This window comes from Lepidochelys olivacea (assembly GCF_965140295.1).
Source record: "Lepidochelys olivacea isolate rLepOli2 genome assembly, chromosome: 1".
Lineage (NCBI taxonomy): Eukaryota > Metazoa > Chordata > Testudines > Cheloniidae > Lepidochelys > Lepidochelys olivacea.
In genome coordinates, this window is record NC_140411.1 from 59791184 (window position 1) to 59812831 (window position 21648).

The following is a 21648-nucleotide window of genomic DNA, read 5'->3' on the forward strand; positions in this document are numbered from 1 at the left end:
TCTTAAAATGTCATAAACTTTCAAAATCCTCTTAGGGCAATTGGAGCATTTACTGTAACTTAACCAGAAATATCAAATGTACTTCTTGGAAATTGTATTCTGACAGTTAATGTGGTAGTTTCTGTAAACTGAAGATAAGATATTTTGCTGAAAACATTTATTTTTTAGGTGAAGGTTTGGGTTAAAGCAGTCAGAAGAGTGACAAATTTTGCTTAGAGCACCCAGGTGCAATTTACAGTCATATGTACTGATTTTACAAACATTTTGGTCAGCACTGCAAAGCTAGCATAGCAACAAACTTTGTATCCAGTTGCATAAAACCTTACTGAGAAGATAGGTAAGTTTTAAGCTCCAAGTGGCAGGGACCTAAGTTTGCCGTAGCAGAGCAACAGCTGACAGATAGTCAGCGGAAGAGAAAATGAGTGCTGTGACAGTAAGAAATTTGTGAAATAATTTTCTGTAACATACATCTGACTTGCTTTCTTTGTGGTTTGTGTGCGTTATTCATTTGAAGGTGGAAAATCAGTTAAGAGGGTCAAGAGTGGTTAAGTAGACAGAGTACTATGCCATTCTACTTCCCATGTCATCAGTAGAACTTCCAATTAAATTGTAATTCCAGATTCTTTAGTTGGTGATGACGGAAGAAGCAGAAAGAGTAACTTGATTTTCAGGTGGAGTCTGCATTGTTCCATCTGAGGTAGCACAGTCTAGTGGGTAGGCCTAGATTGGGTAGCTGGAGACTTGAGTTCTCTTCCCATCTCTACACCTGACTTGGACCAATTCTGTTATAGCATTGTGCCTCATGGTCCCCTCCTGACCTTTGTCTTGTCTATTTAGACTGTAAGTTCCTATATATATGTATATGTTTGTACAGTGTCTAACACAAGGGGGTCCTGATCTTGTGTGCTACTGTAATACAAATAATGATAATGCTGGTAGAAAATATAGTTAGAAAAATCTGAAATGAACTCAAACTGAGGGAACTAATGGAAGTTTTCTAGATGGCTTAGGACTCAAATGTGTATTTAGATCTAGATCCCTGTACATGTACAGAGCTTCATTGAAATCGATGGGACTCTGCTCACACCAGTTGTAGGATTGCAGCCTAAGCATGAAACAGAAGGGTGTTATTTCCACATGATACTTTCTCATTAACTTTATACCTAATAAAAAAGGAAGTTACAAAGATCACCAATAAATCTTATTAAAGCTATTTTATTTATCTTGAAAGGAATGAAATCCATTAGTTGTACAATATGCAACCATACACGTTTAAATGTAGTCTTCAGTCTGCCTGAACAAAAAAAGTACATTGTCACAGTAGAGAAAGGATAGCCTGTCTGAGTACTGAACTCTGCAGTATACTACTCCTTGCAGTTCTCTAGCCAGCAAAGTTAAGATCTGGGCACTATTCTAACTGCAACTATGGAGCTTAAAGTCAGCGTATCCCATTATTTGTAGTATGTTTCACCTGTAAACTCTGCAAAAAATAAGCAAAGAAACGTAAGATACTAACACTTCTGTACATACTTCAGGAAGTTGAAACCATATTCAGACTTAAAACTTAAGGTAACTTTTATTTCAAGGTTCATCAATATTTCCAAATCAATATACTGTTGTACAGTTTTTAAAAATTGCTCTATGATTAGATTTTGACTGACAAAAACTGATCTTTAAAAAAACCAGATGACACTACCGAAAGTATTTTCTATTTTTAACTAAGATTTTTTTTAAAACATGTTTCTGTGTAATAAAACCCAGGTGCTTTTTTTCGACTGTATCTGCTTTAATTTAGGTAGTTGAACAAAACTAAATCTTCATTAAAATGAATGGGTAATCCTAAAGGCAGCAGCAATCAAAAAGCTCTGCTAGAGCTGCTTTTTAGACTGCTAGAAATGAAATACTTTTTTATACCTTTATACTAGCAAAATACCCACAACTGAGTAGCTAATTTAAAAATGTATTTGTTTAGCAATAATTCAAATAGCCTTAAAAGTTGTGCCCTTTTATGAAGAGAGGGAGGACTTTGACCACATTTTTCAAATCTGGATGCTTCACATGTTAAACTTGACCTAAATATGAATTTGGGTGCACTTTAGAAGTCAGGCTATTCATCCTTAGGAGGCCAACTTGAGGCTAGGGTTCTGTTCCCATTTCTTAGCAAAATTGAGTAAGCTAAATCACTGACTTCAGGCAAATCAGTATTTGTAGAGGTCATAGCAAGAAACTCCAGATTGGTAACAGTATGATTTCATTTCATGTACATTCTTCTTATTTTTCAGGATCCTGAAATATCAGAAAGTTCACTTTGAGTATTTTGTACCTGGGGAAAAAAAATCTGTCCCTGGAAAACACTTACTGTCTGAGTAATTCATACTCAGTGAGGTTCAAACTGACTTAACAGATGACCAGCAGTGTAACTGTCCACTCAAACTGTGAGGGGAAAAAGTACTAGAAGATGTTAAAAATCTGAGGTATCTGTTATTTGTTTCAGTAGTATGGCTATGTGAGTTTACTTTACACTGTGTTTGCATGTTGTACTTACAATGGTAGGACCTAATTCTGCAACAGTTATGACTGCATGCATAGTAAAGTTAATGGGTAATGGTAATTCTACAGAGTCAGAAGTCATTGCAGTATCTGGCCCCTGATTTACAAAATATGCAAATAGTGCATAAAATTCCAACATTAAAATGAAATCTAATGAACAAAAGAATTAGTGCATTTCAAATCATTCTATCTAACTTCATTTTTGATAGAGTTCAAAATAAGTAGAATGAATTGGCATTAAATGAACAATATTGCGATAGGAAGCTGAAAAACTCCTCCAAATCCTCAAAAATATATAAATTAATAAACTCAGTGGTTTACATTGTGTACATGCTACATCATAAGGCATAATATAATGAAAAACACTGAAGTAAAAAAAAAAGCCAAACATTTTAAACTAACAATTGATAATAAAGTAACTAACATGGTGGCTGTAAAAGAAAGACAAATGCAGAGAAGCATGCGGTACACCGCATGGTCCTGAGAAGATGTTCACTTTTCTTCAGTGGCTGATGTATCTGTTCCATCATTTAGTTTTTGCTTTTGCATTCTTGTTCGAGTAGATGCTAGAGAAAAGTGACAGTAATTTTACCACCTTTTATAGTAAATCAACTTGTGCAAAACAATTTTAAAGGGTGTATTTATTCATGATACAAAGAATTTAACTTTTAGCCTGACACCTTTTCTAAACAAATTAAGCCCTAATTTGAACTACAAGTACTCAAATATTTAATTCTGAATTACTTTGGTAATTCTGACTTGCCAGTTTATTTTACAGCCTTAAAGAACTGTGTACTTACATTGTACAACTCCATGTACTTATACTGGCTCCCATTATTCAAACTCTCTCTCTCTCTTTCCTGAGCCCTATATGTGGGTCAAGTCCTTTTATTGCTCAGAGTAGCTAATACCTCAGTCAGAAGAGAACTCTGCATCTGAAGTCTGACTCACCAACTTCCTCTAAAAGGAACTTTTCTAAAACTTCCGTGGCTAAATAATCGCACGCTATTAAAAAGTAACTAGATAAAAGACTAGAACATCAACTCTTCAACTTTGCAACTAGTAAACTACGAACAGGACTGAACCAAATTTTAGTTCCCTACCCCAATTTAACAAAGATATATGTAGAGTGTTTGGTTCAGCAGACATGCCTGTCTTAGAGTAGAAAATCTGATAGGTTAACCAACTGGTTTTGGTGGGGATAAGGTTGGGCATATCCACTGATTTATACACAAGATGTGACAAGCAGTGAAAAACTATACAGTTAAACCAATATTATGGCTGCTGAGAGCAGTGGTTCTCAACCTTTCCTGGCTACTGTACCCCTTTCTGGAGTCTGAAGCCCAAGTCCCACTGCCTGGGGCTGAAGCATGTAACTTAGCTTCATGGGGCCCCAGGCAATTGCCCTTCTTGCCATCTGGTAATGCTAGCCCTGCACTTGCGACCCATCCTGTGACCTCACCCTGGCGGTTGCGACCCCCAGGCTCAGAAACACTGATCTAGATCAGCAGTTCTCAAACTGTGGGTTGGGACCCCAAAGTGGGTCACAATCCCATTTCAATGGGGTTTCCAGGGCTGGCAATAGACTTGCTGGGGCCCAAGGCCAAAGCCTGAGCCTCGCCACAAGGGCTGAAGCTGAAGCCTGGGTGGCGGGGCTCAGGTAACAGTTCTGCTACCTGGGGCAATGGGGCTTGGGCTTTGGTCCCCCAGCTTGAGGTGGTGGGGCTCAAGCAGGCTCAAGTTTCAGTCCCCCCGCCTGGGGTCATGTAGTAATTTTTGTTGTCAGAAGGGGGTCACGGGTATAATGAAGTTTGAGAACTCCTGATGTAGATGAGTTGATGTACCCTCTGGAAAACCTCTGCATAACCCCAGAGGTACACGTATCCTTGGTTGAGAATGACTGGCTTAGAGCACTGACAAGGTGTGGTCTCAAGAGGGAGGGCAGTTTTGTTTTTAATTTGGTGGGTAAGAATTTTACTTGAAAAGCTGAAGGGAACCCTGTAAAAGCAGAAAGAAACATTGATCTGACTGCCTGTAACCACATCCAAGGAAACATAAAATGTTTATTATAGCTGATCTGTGGTGTTTCAGTATTAGAACAAGGCAATGTACAAAACTATGCAAAATGCAGTCTTCTGTGCATATACAGTTAATGGAGCATATGCCTTCCAGGTACTGAAATCCAAAGCAGTTCACCTGGTCTCTTCGGTGCTGCTGCATCTGGGGATAATTTGTAGTAATTTCGTACGGGTGACTTTCCATTAGAAAATGTTTAGGAATACACCTCGGTGTGACTGCTTTAAAAGGTGGACTTTAACACAGATTTCACCGCAGGGCTATATGAAAGAAGCAGGGATAGAAGACTGTGAAAATATAGAGCTCATTAAAGTGGAGCCTAAAGAGCACCACTCTACCAAAAGCTGCATCTGAGACCCGCCATCGAATGCAGCATGTAGCCACATAACTTCTCTGCCCAGGAAGCCTTCTGATCTTGAGTATCCTGCTTTATCTTCTGAGGTGTGAGTCCTCTGTATGCATTCTTAATGTAGTTTAAGCCATTTGGAAATGGTGTCTTTATAGGCTTTCATGCTGCTGGGTCTGGGATTGAAACAGGATGAGATGCAAGCATTTTAACAACTGTTCTGTCCTTTTCAAGGGTATTGTGAATCTTCTCCTGAGATCCAGTGTGGGTAGATTTTTTCTTTTCATACTTGAAGTCAGTATTAAAAAAACAACTACTTTCTGGGATGAATTCTTCCTCTATTATTTTGTCCCTGTGGAATATGCAGTATAGTGGCTTGCTGAAGCACGTTATACAGCCCCAATCCTGCCAAGATAACAGGTCACTGGTGGTTAAGAATGTAATACCGTTGAGTGCATGCAGCACTAAAATAAGGGTGGGATCTTCAAAAGTGTACCACATTGGCCTAACTGCTCCTATTCAACTTGAGGAATTGTATCATTCACTTCAATGGGAGCAGAGTTAGGCCAACTCTAAGCACTGTTGAAAATCCCACTCAAATCCTGTCAGACATCTCATTTTAGGTCTAATGCTTTCAACAGGTATGTGAATATGATCTGCCAAACAGGCCCTCTGGGAACAAAGGACTGAATGCTAATGAAATCTGCACTTTAAGTACTATGCGATGAAAGAGCTAATGGAACGTCAATTGCTTTATATCTGCAACCTCTCTCTGTACCAAGAACTGAAAAAGGTTCCAAATAAAAATGTAAGCCTTCAAGGATGATTCCTTCCTGGCCAATAGGAGTGTTCTCTTTTCCTTTGCAGCCTGTTTTCTTTAGCTCTTCCTATTCAGAAGGATCATGGACTTTGGGTTCTACTTCTGAGAGAACGTTGAGAGAATAGGTTATTCCTCCTTGATAACAAGTGCAGTATGGCCTGGGATGTCAGATACGTCAGCTCAGACAACTTCTGACTCATGGTTCAGTGGAGAGCAATAAACATCATACTGTTCTGTTTGATCTTCTGTACCACTCTGGACAGTAGTGGAATTGGACAGAAGCTATAATAGAGAATTGGGATGACCAATCCAAGGACAGATATCCACTGTTGCCACTTTCTGGAGGTCCTCTGTGGAGAGGTTTTGCAACTTTTGCTGACACGGAATACTGTTTACTAAACCAAAAGGGACTATTTGTGTAAGTAGATACCATTTGATTGAGTAAAGGGTGAAAAATCTGGCACTACAGTGGTATGCTGGTTTTCTGCAAAGGTGAAAGGTTATCTAGGTTGTTATTAGTTTGAAAGCTCAGGGTGCAGACACCATTTGCTGGGATCTCTGGGCTCCACAGATCCTGAGTCAAACTGAAGATGCTTCACTGACTGCCTTATAGTGGAAATATGCTTCTTCTTATGCTCTAATGATGAGAGAGAGTCTCTTCATAGACAGGGGATGAATCAGTCTCCCTCTTTAGCTTTCCGTATTTTGTGCATTTGTTGAGTGCCTTGAGCTTCAAAATATTTCTGATTTTTTCTAGATCTCTTTAGGCCCAGGATAAAGATGGAGTATGTTCCAGAGAATCTCTCTTTAAAGAATATTGGTTTAGCTGGCCTTATCAAGAGGAGACAGTCTGACGCTGCCTGCATTGTCAATTTCTCAGGGTTCTTTGTTGTCCTTAGTTGTAGCAAATGTAGGGATTCCTCCAACTAACATTTTATAATTTTTAAAGACTTATTGATCTGAGAACTTTTCTATATGAAAATATATATATATGCCCACCAAATCGGGGTATACCTCTTGTTCAAGTGCATATTTTATGCAGTTCAATTTGTGAACTTCAAGGTGGGTGTCTCAGGTCCTCATCTTCTGAAGGTTCTGTTTCCAAATGGACCTTTGGATGTTCCTTTAAGCCTGTTGTAAATAAAAGCCTAAAAGGAGGGGCAACTTCGTTAAGTGTGTGTATGTCTAGTTGCTTGAAATGGTGAATGAGTAGCATACAGTTATGTGCTTGGCAACTGCATTACTGAAAAATCCTCTGAAGATCTCCCTTTTGGAAGTGAGCTGAGGCTACCAAGCGCTTGGGTAGGTGCTTAGTTTTGCATTCGCACTATCTTTCTGCTACACTGATAACTACCGTGGACCTTTATTGAGAATATGAGGATATCCATGGTAGCATGAAGAAAAATTATATCAAGATCTTGTTCAACAGTGCTTGTGCTCAAACATCCGTTGTAGATTGGAGTTTCTTAAGTATTTTGTTAAGGGTGGCTTTGTTGAAGTGAATTGTTGAGATGGGTTCTCAGGCTGCTTTATATCTAAGTTTATAATTTCAGCATCTAGCAGCCTTTTACTTTCCATCCAATTCTGGGAGGGCAAATCCCCCTCTGTTGGGATGACTGATCTTTGTCTCAGCTACCACTGTAGCCTGATTTTTTAGGTATTTGTACTATCTGTTGGTAGCTTGGCTATTAGTTGTAAAGTTTCATCATCTGCCTGTTTTGACATCTGCCCGTGGAAAGTTGGCCCAATGCTAAGTTGATTAAATCTCTTATGGCTATGTTGATTTTGAATTTAGAATTTCTTTTGTTAGTGGATAAGAAACATTTATATATCAGAAACAGATGGTTCTGGCTTGGTCTTTTAATGGGGTTGTTTCCAAATTCAGTGCCAGTAGGTCTCTTTGAACGATGGAATTTCCAGAGTCCCCACTTGGGTATTTTGGCCATCTTGCATTTCCTTGGTTGAAAGAAGCTTCAGTCACAAAATTTGTATAATTCAGTGTAATCTTTTGGGTCCCGTTCTCCTTGGAATGACCCCAGCTTGCTTGCTTTTTTTTTTTTTTTAATTATTTTCAGAAGGGTATTAAGGGATGATTCCAACTCATCTTCAGATATCCAGCAGAGAACCTCAGTGGGCATGTCTGAGAGAAGGGGATCAATGAGAAACTGAATATGGGCAAAATTGAGCTAGTGAAGGGAGGACTGAGTTTCTCTTAGGCAAGAGAGCCTCCTCCCCACAACTTTTCCCTTGAAGGTATTTCTGTGATTAGCGGAGTACCACTACAGTGGCTCCGTGTCCCTCTGATGTGATAGCACTGCTGGGGCAGTGGATTTGTGTGTTTTGGTGGGTCTCCTGCTGCTTCTGGTCTCCTAAATTTCTGCTCTTCATTTAGCTCATCCAGTTCCCAGTCCAACTGAGAAATCTACAAGCAGAAGAGGCATCATGGTCCTATGGAAGAAGAGGGCCCCAAACTGCAGATTGTCTCCATACTTTCTGCAAACACTTGCTCCAATACTCCAGCTAGAAGACATGCAAGTCTGTACTGGGAAGCAAGGGAGGACAAAAGACATATCAAAGTAGAGCTATTGCTGGTGAAATTCCAAGACAGAATTTAGCAGATGGAGAGATGTTTTGAGCTCCAATCTCTACAATAGATCCAGATACTTGAAGGAACATAGATGGGGGTGGGCTCTCAAATGAAAGAGTCTCCCTGCCTCCACTGACCAATGAAAGGGGAGCCAGACCACACGTAAACTGTAGCAATTTTTAGGGTTGTGGGGGGGGGGGGGGTAAGACTGGCAGCTTTCCTTACACAAAAATGATGTCATGGAAGGTCTTAGGGGTTTTTTGTGTGTGTTGTGGGGGGCCTGGAAGGGAGGCGGTAGTAGGGAGCAGTGGTACTCAAGAATTTCTCCGAAATCTGCCTCTATACTAAAACCTTTTCCAGCCTAGAGTGTTAACTGCAGTTGCCTCTAAGACAACATTGCTACTGGACCAACAGGCAGCTGGAAACACTTTTTCATCAGAGCACCTCTGGTGGATTGTATTTTGGGTTTTGTATATGTATTTTATTTTTATTTTTGTGTATTATAGCATTTATCTGCAACACCAACAGCTCCAAAAGAAACCAGCACAGCAACACTTATTTACCAGAATACAAAAACTGCTTAAGCACTATGAACACCACTGTTTAACATTCACTGTACTGAACATTTTATTTCTGTAACTAACTTAGCAAGATTAGATCAGTTACCAAATCAATTTAAATGCAACTCTTTTGAGGTTAAGTGCAATTTTTACAACCGGTAAACCACACATACAGTTGAATAATTTAAGAGAGGCTAAACATTCGTTTTCACATTCAGTATTAAAGCTTTCAGTTCAATACTCTTTTATAGGTCAAACCCACGCAAGTTGTAACAAACAACAGCTGAAGGTCTGAAAAGAAAGTTAGCACTAATCTGGCTGTAACACAATGTATGTCTTGCTCTCAAGCCTCACCAAATCCCCCAGATATCCACCATGAGAGTTCTATTGTATGTCCAGGGGAGTATATGGTATGATTCCTCCCTATCCTCTTCAAAAATGTGCCATACAGCTCCATATGGTAGATCCCAACTACAGACTAAGCACATACTATACATCCCTTAAGATCCCCTTTCTATCCAAAAGCAAATGATAAATTTACTACAACAAATCTTTTGCATATTACTTAGAACCGTATTAAGGCCAGTATTTATTTAGAAAGCTTCAGTCTAAGAATTTCCATGTTTAAGAAAAATTTGTCATGTTCATACACTATCTCCAGGAAATGTCTATCTAGGTCAGTTAGCACACTTGAAATGGTGGCCCAGTATTTCCATTTTAAACTAGATGGAAACTCTACGACTGAGTAACATAATAAATGTACCCAGTAATTCCTGCTGTTAATGAAATTATGTACATGTTTAGTAAGATTTTTATTTGGAGAAGTTGGCAGGCAGGGAAACAACCTTTTTTATCCAAGACTGTCATTTCTACTTATTTACTATAGTAGACGATACTTACTCATTTCTGCAAGCTTTTGCTGGAATTTGGACTCTCCAGGTAGGTGTTTGCTGCGGACAGAAAACATTTAATTGAAGCAAGTAGCATGTTCTTTTTATTTTTGTTTAAATAAAGCAAGTTACTAACTGTGGTTAGTTCACGTCAGCTCCGTCACCACCTCTATCTGGTTTCTTATAAAAAATGCAAACTTAGCCCTAGTATTTTTTCCTGCATACCAAAGCTGATTCAAGAGTTGTTAGCTTTCTGATACTCAATTTTGCTAAGTTTGACCAAAGCCACTTGAGACAGTAGTTTAATATCCAATTCTGGTCCAGCAGGAGACACTCTTGCTCCTGACACTAGAGAGGTTCAGATTCAAGAAGCACAAGGCTAAAATCTATCACTAAATATTTTATATTATTCCATATATTAGGTGAGAGAGGTAATATTTTGTATTCGACCAACTTCTGTTAGCGAGAGAGACAAGCTCTCGAACTTATGCAGAGCTCTTCTTCAGGTCTGGGAAACAAAACAATGGAAAATACTGAATTTTGACAACACAGCTACAACGCTGCATACGTACATTAGCTAAGACATAGTACCTCTGTATGATGGTAGCTTGTTTGCTATGTTATTATTTTGCTAAACCTTATGTTATAGGCCTCCAGAAATAAAAGTACATATAGCTTCATGACAAGTTAAGAACTATATCCTACCTTCCATCTGCCTCATCCTGTCCTTCTATATCAAAGCGAAGTCTCTTCAGTGGTTTAGGAGCAGTGCTTACTTCAGCACTACGTTTCAGCTGACGGTCACTGCTACCCACCATTTGGTTTATTTTCTGAAACTTCTCAGAAGTCTGGGATTACAAGACCATAAAAAACATTCCCCATTAACTATGTACATTTTCCAGACTACTAGCCAAAAATCAATTTTTCAGAGTTCTATATATCTGCTGTCTTTTAAGGGCTCTTTAAAACATTCCCTAACTACCTTAATATAACATGGAAGATCTTTTATAAATTCAGGCTATTTCAGAGATGCTAGCAAGTGCCCCAGCAATCTTTGTGTTTACAAATTCCACAACACACTCAACTAAAGCAGTGACACTGACCAGTTCTACAAAACAGAAAACTGCACATTCCTTCCAATGTTTTTTAAATATATACACAAGATTTGACATTCAAAAACTTTCACTCACCCCAAATGATTCACCAATTGACACCAGGATTCTGTCAAGACAAACAAGATGACAACCTTTAAAGATTAAGCCTTATTTATCAGTGAAAAGACAGAAACACTCACAAACTTGCATAATTTGGCATGAAGACTAGTGAAGAGAACATATGCTTTTTAAGACATTGGCATACTAAACTAAAGAAATCACTCCTTTATCTCTTAAAAATATGCTAAGCATTCAATGAGGGCAAAATATTCACCACAACCTTAATTTCTTCTTAAATTTTTACAATTCTAGACAGAATTGTAGAGGAAGTGCTGAACCACCAAATTAGAATCACCTTGAACTGCACGTGGAAGAGAAATTGTGGAATGGAGAGAATTAGAGGCCGGCTTAGTCCATTCCATGCTTTTTGACAGGAACACCCCGTTCTCAGTAGGTGGGTAGCCCAGACATGCCCTTCCTTTGATCATTACCTTTAGATGTTTGCTAACCAATCATAGCAGGAGTTTAACCTAAAACAAACAATGATATTTGTAACTTTTTCAGTGTCCATGCCCATGCAATCCTTGGCCTCTGTGCTGAGCCTTCCCACGAGGGGCCTGTTGTGATGGTGTTCACTGGGCACTAGACTAAGACAACAAACTCATTTTGCATAGGCCAAACAGCCAGAGTGTGGCAATGGGTGATGTTCAATTGCTACCATCCCTGGCTGAATCAAAAACTAGTAGCATAAAACTAAACTGCTGACCCATTATGAGTCCTTTGAGCCATCAGTGCACATGCTGGTTGCACTGAAGTAGTTCACATTTTACATGAATATGATATACATAGTGATAATATATAACAAATCAAATGAGGTACATCGAAGAAGAGATGTTTCTATTTCATACTAAATCCATCTTCCAGTGGATTGATTGCCAACTAAAAGGGCTCATTCTAAGTAAAGGTTGCAAAATAGGGCTCAAACTTTGGACCAAAAGAAAGAGCTATAGCCATTGATATCTAACAAAATCACAGTGTATAATTTCCTAACTTGCTTGAATTAAATACTTATTTGTTACTGTCACCTGCTCAGAGAATTGTTTATTACCAACCTGGATCTTGGAGTCATCTTTGTGGGTGACAACATCCCTTCAGAGAATTTGTATGGACTCTTCAAGGGTGAGATGTAGATGTTATTTCCAGCAGGGACACGTAAGGGTGAATTAGAAAACTTGTAAGGACTTCGAGGAATGTGGGGAATGGGTGACAAGGTGGGAGGCTATGACAAAAGAGTAAGTAAGATATTTAATAATTACAATATAATGTTTTTAAGTCAGTTAAATTATTAACTTTCAGCACAACAAATATATAAGAACAACTCACCCTATTGGAGGCATACTGCAAAATGTTAGTTTTCAGTTTCTGCATAAACACTAAGTTGTAGAAGACTATAATGGAGTCATATTGTCCTTCCCTGATCAGCACTCGTTTGAAAGTCTACAAAGGGTTAAAAATTATATATTAAAAATAATCTTAAATTTGAATTTCAGTCCAATTCCCACAGCATGGACCATTTATTTAAATCAGCATTGGCTAACATTTAAGGGTGTTTGTGTTTTGTGTGCTAGCTGCCAGCACTGCTGCTTAGGGCTTTTCTACACTCGGTTTTTGCAGATTTAAGTAATTTCGTAGAAAAACTGACTAAGCCCTGATCTACACTACGGGGTTAATTCGAATTTAGCCGCGTTAAGTCGATTTTAAAATGGATGCGTCCACACAACCAACCCCGTTTTGTCAACTTAAAGGGCTCTTAAAATCGACTTCTGTACTCCTCACCCAGATGCCCAAGAACACCGGGGGGGGGGGGGGGCTCCAAGCACTCAGTCACTGCACTCCAGAGGATGGCCCAAGCAACAGAAGGTTGTCATTCAAACAATTTGATTTGTAGCATGGCTACAAAAAGCAATGTGGCCTTGTCCCTCCCTCCTCCCTCACTCCACCCCACCACACCCAGGCAGTTATCTCACTTTTTTAAAAAAATTAATAAAGAAAGAATGCATGGTTTCAAAACAATAGTTACTTTATTTCGAAGCGGGGGGGGGGAAGAGGGTGGTTTGATTACAGGGAATTAAAATCAACCAAGGGGAGCAGGTTTGCATCAAGGAGAAACACACGCAACGGTTACACCGTAGCCTGGCCCATCATTAAACTGGTTTTCAAAGCATCTCTGATGTGTAGCACGCCTACCTGTGCTCTTCCAGTCACCCTGGTGTCTGGCTGCTCAAAATTGGATGCCAGCCGATTTACCTCAACCTCCCACCCTGCCATAAACGTCTCCTCCTTACTCTCACACATATTATGGAGCACACAGCAAGCAGCAATAACAATGGGAATGTTGGTTGCGCTGAGGTCTGACCTAGTCAACAAACAGCATCAGCAAGCTTTTAAATGTCCAAAGGCACATTCTACCACCATTCTGCCCTTGTTCAGCCTATAGTTGAACTGCTCCTGACTACTGTCCAGGCTGCCTGTGTAAGGCTTCACGAGTCATGGGAGCAAGGGATAGGCTGGGTCCCCAAGGATAACTATTGGCATTTCAACATCCCCAACAATAATTTTTTGGTCTGGGAAGTAAGTCCCTTCTTGCAGCTGCTCAAACAGCCTCTAGTTCCTAAATATGCGAGCGTCATGCACCTTTCCCGGCCATCCCACATTGATGTCAGTGAAACATCTCTTGTGATCCACCAGTGCTTGCAGCACCATTGAGAAGTACCCCTTGTGGTTTATGTACTGGTTGGCAAGGTGGTCCGGTGCCAAGAGGGGGATATGCGTTCGGTCTATCGCCCCACCACAGTTAGGGAACCCCATTGCAGCAAAGCCATCCAGTATGACCTGCACATTTCACTACCCTTGATAACAGAATGTCAATGATTGCATTGGCTACTTGGATCACAACAGCCCCCACAGTAGACTTGCCCACTCCAAATTGATTCCTGGCTGACCGGTAGCAGTCAGGCATAGCAAGCTTCCACAGTGCTATCACCACTTGCTTTTCAACTGTCAGGGCAGCTCTCATCTTGGTATTCCTGTGCTTCAGGGTGGGGGAAAGCAACTCACAGAGTTCCAGGAAAGTGGCCTTACACATGTGAAAGTGTCGCAGCCACTGTGAATCATCCCATACCTGCAACACTATGCGGTCCCACCAGTCTGTGCTTGTTTGCCTGGCCCAGAATCGGTGCTCCACTGTATCAACCAGCCCCACTGCCGCCATGATGTCCCAATTGCCACAGCCCATGCTTTCAGGAACGTCTGTGTCCATGGCCTCATCAAAATCCTCCTCATGCTGGTATCTCAGCCCAGTTCGGCATATACTCCAGGTGTTTGTGCGAGGTGTTTACAATGCTCACAACAGCAGTGGTGACGGTGAACGGAGTGGGATCCATACTTGCCGTGGTATGGCATCTGCAGGAGAGCAGAGTTGCTGTGGAAGTGGTGGATGACAATGGTTAGCAGCACCCAGGAGGACCAGAACGGATCCCCCGAGCTGCAGGAGAGCAGAGTTGCAGCAGAAGCGCTGGAAGATGATGGTAAGCAGACCTACTGCACCGTCTGCTGACGGCAGCACCCAGGACACAACAACCGTGGTGACAGTGAGCTGAGCTGAGCATGCTCAATGCTTGCCGTGGTACGGCATCTGCACGGAAAAAAGGCGCGAAACGATTGTCTGCCATTGCTTTCACGGAGGGGGGGCGACTGACAACATGTACCCAAAACCACCCGCGACAATGTTTTTGGCCCATCAGGCATTGGGAGCTTAACCAAGAATTCCAATGGCCAGCAGAGACTGCAGGAACCGTGGGATAGCTACCCACAGTGCACCGCTCCTTAAGTCGATGCTAGCCACGGTAGTGAGGACGCACTCCGCCGACTTAATGCGCTTAGTGGGGACATACACAATCGACTGTACAAAATCGATTTCTACAAATCAACTTCTATAAAATTGACCTAATTTTGTAACGTAGACATACCCTTAGTTACATTGGTGTAACCTCCCAGTCAGACACAGTTATACCAATATTAATGTGTTTGTATCAGAACTGCAATCACAGCCACAAGCTGCAACAATTTATCTGAATTGTTTTTTCTACCAATTTAGTTACATCAGTGCAAAAATGTAGGCTGTGTCTTCACTTGGAGCGAGGGGTGTGATTCCCAGCTCACGAACACATACTCACACTACCTCTCATCGAGTTAGCATGCTAAAAACAGCAGTGTAGCCTTGTTAGCACAGGCAGTGGCGAGCAGTGGCCACACAGGATAGCCACCCCAAGTACATACCCTCAGTTTGTACTCAGGAGGGCTGGCCCGTACTGCCACTGCCTATGCTACGATGGTGACACTACTATTTTTAGCATACTATCTCGATGAGAGGTAGTGTGAGAACGTGTATGCGAGCTGGGAATCACAGTTCTAGCTCTAAGTACGCGCAGCGCAGACTAGCCCGTAAAGGCAAAGGGAATTCCTTTATGTCTTTATGCCACGAAACCCAAGGATGAGAATCTTCTCTGTGTGGTATCTTTAAAGAACTTTTCATTTGTATTTTAAAATATAAAGAAGGTTTTTTTTAGACAATGAAAAAAATGTGATAGCCCACTTGGCCATAGCAGCCGCCCAAAGGTAACCCTTAGCATGTTACAGCCCCAATTCAACAAACCATATAAGTGCTTACATCCCACTTGTTATCATTCTGACTGAAATCAATGGGACTTAAGCACATGCATAAATTATTAGAATAATCAGAACTTAAATAATCATCTTTCCAACCTCACCAACTGGCTCCCACCTACAGCAACACCCTGTTCTAAAAGGCCAATTTATCTGCTTTTAACATCAGAGCCACATGCTGCATACACACAGTTCACGAACAGGAAACAGTACACCTTGCATAGTTCTGTGCAGTCTTTTAAGTTTTCCACTGAAACGCCTAGCAGTTTAATAAAATAAACCGTACATTTTTATTTCACCTACATCTAAGGCAATTAGTGGACAACTGCTTTGGCTAAAAGTGACTTTTCATAAATAAAAAAAATCTTTAAATATTTATATTTTAAACTCTTTGAACCAATGAAATAATCTTTGCTATCAGATAAGTCTGATTTCATGTATTGGATTCCCTTTAGCTATTCAAGTAAGGTTCTCTATCACATTTTAGTGAAAGACTCACCTCCCCTAAAACCTGTTGGTTACTCGAGTCATCATTTAGACAGATTTAACCATATTGCTGTTGTGGTAAAGAAGCCACAGACACATTTTGAGCAATACTCTTTATTTTGGGGCCAAATGCTGCTGTTTGTTCATAGCAGTAGTTCCATGGACCTCAGTGGAATTATTTCCAGATGTAAGAAGAGCAAGATGTGGCCATGAAACAGAACAGAGTACATGCAGAAAACAAAGATTTATAACTGAAAATATTGCAAAAATAGTGCACTCTTTTGTAACGAAAAATATAAGAATCACCATACTTGGATTTGTGCTGTCGAATGACAGCTGATAGCATCAGCTAAGTTAGGCAAACATTTGCTCTTTGAGAGGCAATGTAATCTAGTGGCTAGAGCACAGGAGAAGGCTGCAGGATCCCCTGAGTTCTAATCACAGTTTCACCACTGACTGTTAATGTGGACAAGCCACTTCACCTATTTGTTTCAACACTTTGAAGATGTAAAGCACCGCATAAGTACTTACGATTACATACTACAACTACACTAAAAGACTGTCAAGGCTGAATTCAAAAGATAGGAAATGCTAGAATTAAGTTTGCCCATGCATCCTTATTTAGGCCCCCATGGGCATGTGTATTATGAACACAGGACCAGATTTACAAATATAGTTAGTACCTAAAGATGCATATAGACACCTAATGGGGTTTTCAAAAGTGCTTCAACACGCTAGGTTTTAATCTTCCAATGGAAGTTTGGTGCCTTACCTGCTTGGGTACTTTTGAAAATTCTGCCAGGTGTCTATTTGCCTCTACAGGCACCTAAATACCTTTGTAAATATGACCACTAGTCTTTAATTCACTGTGAAAAAAACAGAATGTGATCACGTATGAGCATCTTTAATAAAAATTCTGGTTTGCTTCTTTGAGGAGAGTTTTCAAAATAAATGTGTTTGCCACATACTTTTGTGTGACCCTGGTAAGTCATTTAACCTCTGAGTGTCAGTTTCCCCATAGGTAGAATGAAGATGACACACTGAACTTGGAGATCCTTGGAGGGACGTGCACAACATTGTTATAACAACATTTTTATGGATGACTCTTCTTCAGCTATCCCTCAATGCGAGGATGATATTTGCCAAGGGGGTTCATTGATGGGTTTTTAAGTGGCTGAGGAGCCCAATTCGTGCACTGCAGATTTTCCCACAGAAGTGACAGGTGTAATCTTGGGGGCAACAGTTGTTGGCTGGACTGTTGTGCCTTTTCTTCCTTTGTCGCTTCTCTCTCTCATAAGCAGGTCTCCTCAAAGTGAGCTGTGGTGCCACTGTGTTCTGTTCCAAGTTTGTTGGGTAGTTGCCTCCCTTTTTAAGGTGTACTTTCAGTATGTCTTTGAAGGTCTTCTGCTGCCCACCGCAAGCCCTTCTTCTGACTTAACTGAGAGAAGAGTACTTGCTTCAGGAGGCGAGTGTCAGGCCTACATACACAGTGGCCAGTCCAGCGGAGTTGGTGTTCATGACCTGTCCTTCTATACTGCTGATGTTGGCTGCAGAGAGAATGCTAATGTTAGTGCGTCAGACTTCCTAGCTGATCCTGAGACTCCTCCTGAGGCAGCACTGTTGGAACAATTCCAGCCACTGGAGATGACATCTATAGGTTACCCAGGTCTCACACACATAGAGAAGAGTGTGGATGACAACTGCCTTGTAAACCAAGATCTTGGTGCCTGTTTGCAGATCCCGATCATTAAAGATTCATTTGAGTAGTCTTCCAAAGGATGTGCTGGCACAGCGGATCATGTATACAATTTCTGTGTCAATGCTGGCTGTTTGGGAGATGTGGCTGCCAAGCTATGGAAAATGGTTCACATTTTCCAGGGGTTCTCCACTGATGGTGATTTGTGTTGTACGAAGAGTAGTTTTTGCAGGTGAGGGCTGGTAGAGTACCTTGGTTTTCCCGATGTTGAGAGAGAGATCCAGGCTGTGATAGACATCTGCAACAAGATTTAGGGTACTTTGCAGGTCGATCTCTCTGTGTGCGAGAATGACAGTCATCTGCATACTGAAGATCAGTGATGCCAATTCTCATGATCTTAGATTTTGTTTGGAGACTTCAGAAATTAAGGAGTTGACCATCCATACGATACTCAATCCCGATTCCATCAGGAAGGCAGTCACGGATGAGAATCAGGATCACAGCAAGGTAAATGGAGAAGAGTGTTGGAGCAATGACAGCCCTGCTTGACAACAGTGAGAATGATGAATGGTTCGATCTCTGAGCCGTTGCACAGAATGATGGCAGTCATCCCATCATGGAGTAGTCTGATGATGGAAATGAATTTCTGTGGACAGCCAAACCTACACAGCACCTTCCATAGGGCATCACTATTGGTAGAGTCAAAGACCTTGGTTAGATCAATGAATGCCATGAACAGTTCCTGGTGTTGCTCTCTACACTTCTCCTGAATCTGTCATGCCACAAAGATCACGTCAGTTGTGCCTCGGGATGGCCTGAAGCCACACTGTGATTCAGAGAGGAGTTCCTCAACAAGGGGGAGAAAGCGGTTTAGTAGTATCCAGACAAGGATCTTCCCTGCAATGGAGAGGAGGGAAATACCTCTGTAGTTCCTGCACAAAGATCTCAGCGCAGAAAGAACTGCCGTAATTGCCAGAGAACTGGCAAGACTCAACATTGACATTGCAGCTCTTAGTGAGACCCGCTGGGGCGATGACGGCCAATTAAAAGAGGATGGAGGTGGCTACCCCTTCTTTTGGAAAGGAAAGCCACCTGAAGAGAGACACATTCATGGGATTGGCTTTGTCATCAAAAATAAGATCACCAGTCAGCTTTTGGAGCTTCCCATGGGGATCAACAAGCATCTCATGACTCAGCTCAAGCTCAGCAACAACCAATATGCCACAGTCATTAGTGCATATGCCCCAACACTTGATGATGAGGAAGACGACAAAGAGCAGTTTTATAGTGCTCTCGATGCAGTCCTCATAGCCACACTTAAGTCAGACAAACTCATCCTCCCGGAAGATTTCAATGACAGAGTCAGACGGGACTCCTAACTCTGGAGCGGCACAATAGGCAAAGAAGGGCTGGCAAATGTAAACCCCAATGGTATTCTCCTCCCCAGCAAATGTGCGGAGCATGACCTGCTCATCACAAATACCATCTTTAGGCAGAGTAACAAATATAAGACCACCTGGAAACATCCTCGGTCCAAACACTGGCACCTCCTTGACTATGTTATAGTCAGAGCCCGAGATTATGCCCATGTCCGTATCACATGAGCCATGAAAGGTACAGATCACTCATTGTTGGACAGACCATTGATTAGTAAGATCACCCAAAGACTAAGCAAAACCGGTACAACATCAAAACACTTCAAGACCAAGCCAGCTGTGAGATGTTCCAGCAACACCTGTCTGAGAAACTCTCTAACTTGCCTGGTAACATCGCTGACATTCAAGAGCATTGTGATCAACTTAAAAATACCATTCATAGTGCATGTGCTGAAACTATAGGATATTTCACTCATCAGCACCAAGACTAGTTTGATGAAAACAACGAGAAAATCCTAGCATTAATTCAACAAAAAAGAACTGCATTCTGTAGCTGGCAAAATGATTCCTCTAAATAACAAAAACATGAGGTTTATCACCTGCTCAAAGCTGAAGCCCAAAGGAGGTTACGTGACATCAAAAATAAGTGGTGTCAAGAGAAGGCCTCTGAGATCTAGGGTTTCATAGACCAGGATGACATGAAAAGTTTCTTTTAAGCAATGGTCGAGCTCCAAAGGCCCAACCCCCTTACGTTCCCAGGATGGCTCCACCCTCCTCAAAGGCAATGTGGCCACTAAACAATGCTGGAAGGAGCACTTTGAGAGCCTACTAAACCACAAATCCACGGTATCTGAAGACAACATAGAACAGTTGTGGGCAACCTGTGGCTGATTGTGAGCCGCGAGACATTTTGCGGACATTGACAGTCCGCAGGCACAGCCCCCCGCAGCTCCCAGTGGCTGTGGTTCGCCATTCCCAGGCCATAGGTGGACCACCACTGCCATAGAGTCTATTCCACAATGCTCAGCAACGGAACACCTTGCTGATCTCCCATCTTCTGAGGAAGTCCAGCGTGCCATTACGCAGACAAAAAAAATCACAAGGCACCAGGCCCAGACAGCATCCCAGCTGAGGTTTTTAAAGCTGGTGGAACAATGCTCCAGCACAAACTTTGCCAACTCCTTGACAAAATCTGGACAGGCAAAGAAATTCCACCTGACTTTAAGAACACCAACATTGTTACAATATTCATGGATGACTAATACTAAAAGATTTTACATACCTCTTGATTTGTATTGGTGAGCTCCTTGTATGCTGTAACAATGATTTTAAACCTAAGATCTACATTCTTTACTTTGCATATGCCATACATGGAACACATCATGATCTATTAAAGAAACAACAAGAAGCATCAGAAATGCAGCAAATGTTGTTATACTTCAGATCGAGAAAGCACCTATCCCTCTCCCCTATATTCTTCTACATTCTTACATGTTTTTCTATTTATTGGGGTGCAGTCCAGCCCCATGGAAGTCAATGAGAGTTTTTCCATTGACTTCAGCGAAGCCAGAATTGGTTTTGCCATTGACTTCAGTGAAGTCAGGACTGGTTGCTAGGAAATGAAGGTGAAGATCAGTAGCTCTAGGATTCCTATACTGAGTTAAATCAATTATCTACATGTCATTCCATCCCATCCCAATCCTTGGAGGAGAAAACAAAAACGGCAAACCAATGTCCCCTTCTTTTTGCAAAAAATTTATGGAACAAAAATGGTAATATTCTTCAAGTTCACATTTAGATACAGTATGAAGCTGAAATTTTAGGGTAGAAAGACAAAATGTGGATTAGTTAGTATTGTCTTTCCTAGTCAAAATTAATGTATTCACAGTGAACTTTGGCCTTTACTCACTACTTTTCGAAGATTTTTTTTAATGACACATGCTATGCCTTTGACGTTATAGCATAAATAACTTTTAGTAGTTAAAAATAACTTGAGGCCTTCTTAAATACATCAGTTCACTGTATTAAACTAATTTCTGCTCTGAATAATCTGCCTCTTGTGGGAAATAAAAACCTCATACCAGAATTTAACAGTTGAAAAATTTAAAAGCAACATTTTGATAGCAAGAGAGGGAATAATAAAGAGTCTAGAGTATCTCACTGATTTATGTTACCTGGTCTAAGTGCCTGTCTTTCATAAGTTCATATTCATTCTGCAATGTGTGCTGAAAAAGGGTCCAGATCAAGTGTTCTAGTTCAGGGTGGTCAAACAGAAGCCGTAAGCAGAGGGTATTTAATCGAAGATATGCCAGACGATACACTTGAGAAAAGAGAAAAATAATTAATCACATTGTTAATAGAGAAATGTGTATAGGCCACTGT

The 21648-nt window shown here is 41.0% G+C and overlaps 2 protein-coding genes across 12 annotated transcripts in view; one reads left to right on the forward strand and one right to left on the reverse strand.

The window, feature by feature from the left end:
• RCBTB2 (RCC1 and BTB domain containing protein 2) overlaps nt 1–7575 on the forward strand; it is an 84302-nt gene extending 76727 nt beyond the window's left edge. For 6 of the 8 annotated variants that reach the window (XM_084610930.1, XM_084610931.1, XM_084610933.1 and 3 more), the window contains one exon: nt 2283–2411. The gene's annotated coding sequence lies outside the window, so the exon portion shown is untranslated. Of the gene's footprint in view, nt 1–2282; nt 2475–4884; nt 5068–5613 lie in introns of those variants that run through there. The other 2 variants (XM_084610932.1, XM_084610934.1) reach the window with 2 other exon arrangements.
• RB1 (RB transcriptional corepressor 1) overlaps nt 1200–21648 on the reverse strand; it is a 170545-nt gene continuing 150096 nt past the window's right edge. For all 4 annotated transcript variants that reach the window (XM_084610898.1, XM_084610897.1, XM_084610896.1 and 1 more), the window contains 8 exons: nt 21441–21586; nt 20549–20653; nt 12367–12480; nt 12096–12262; nt 11020–11050; nt 10535–10677; nt 9840–9889; nt 1200–3116 (listed from right to left, as the gene is read on the reverse strand). In XM_084610898.1, the coding sequence (XP_084467024.1) occupies nt 3043–3116; nt 9840–9889; nt 10535–10677; nt 11020–11050; nt 12096–12262; nt 12367–12480; nt 20549–20653; nt 21441–21586 (830 nt within the window). In that variant the 3' untranslated portion in view covers nt 1200–3042. The remainder of the gene's footprint in view (nt 3117–9839; nt 9890–10534; nt 10678–11019; nt 11051–12095; nt 12263–12366; nt 12481–20548; nt 20654–21440; nt 21587–21648) is intronic.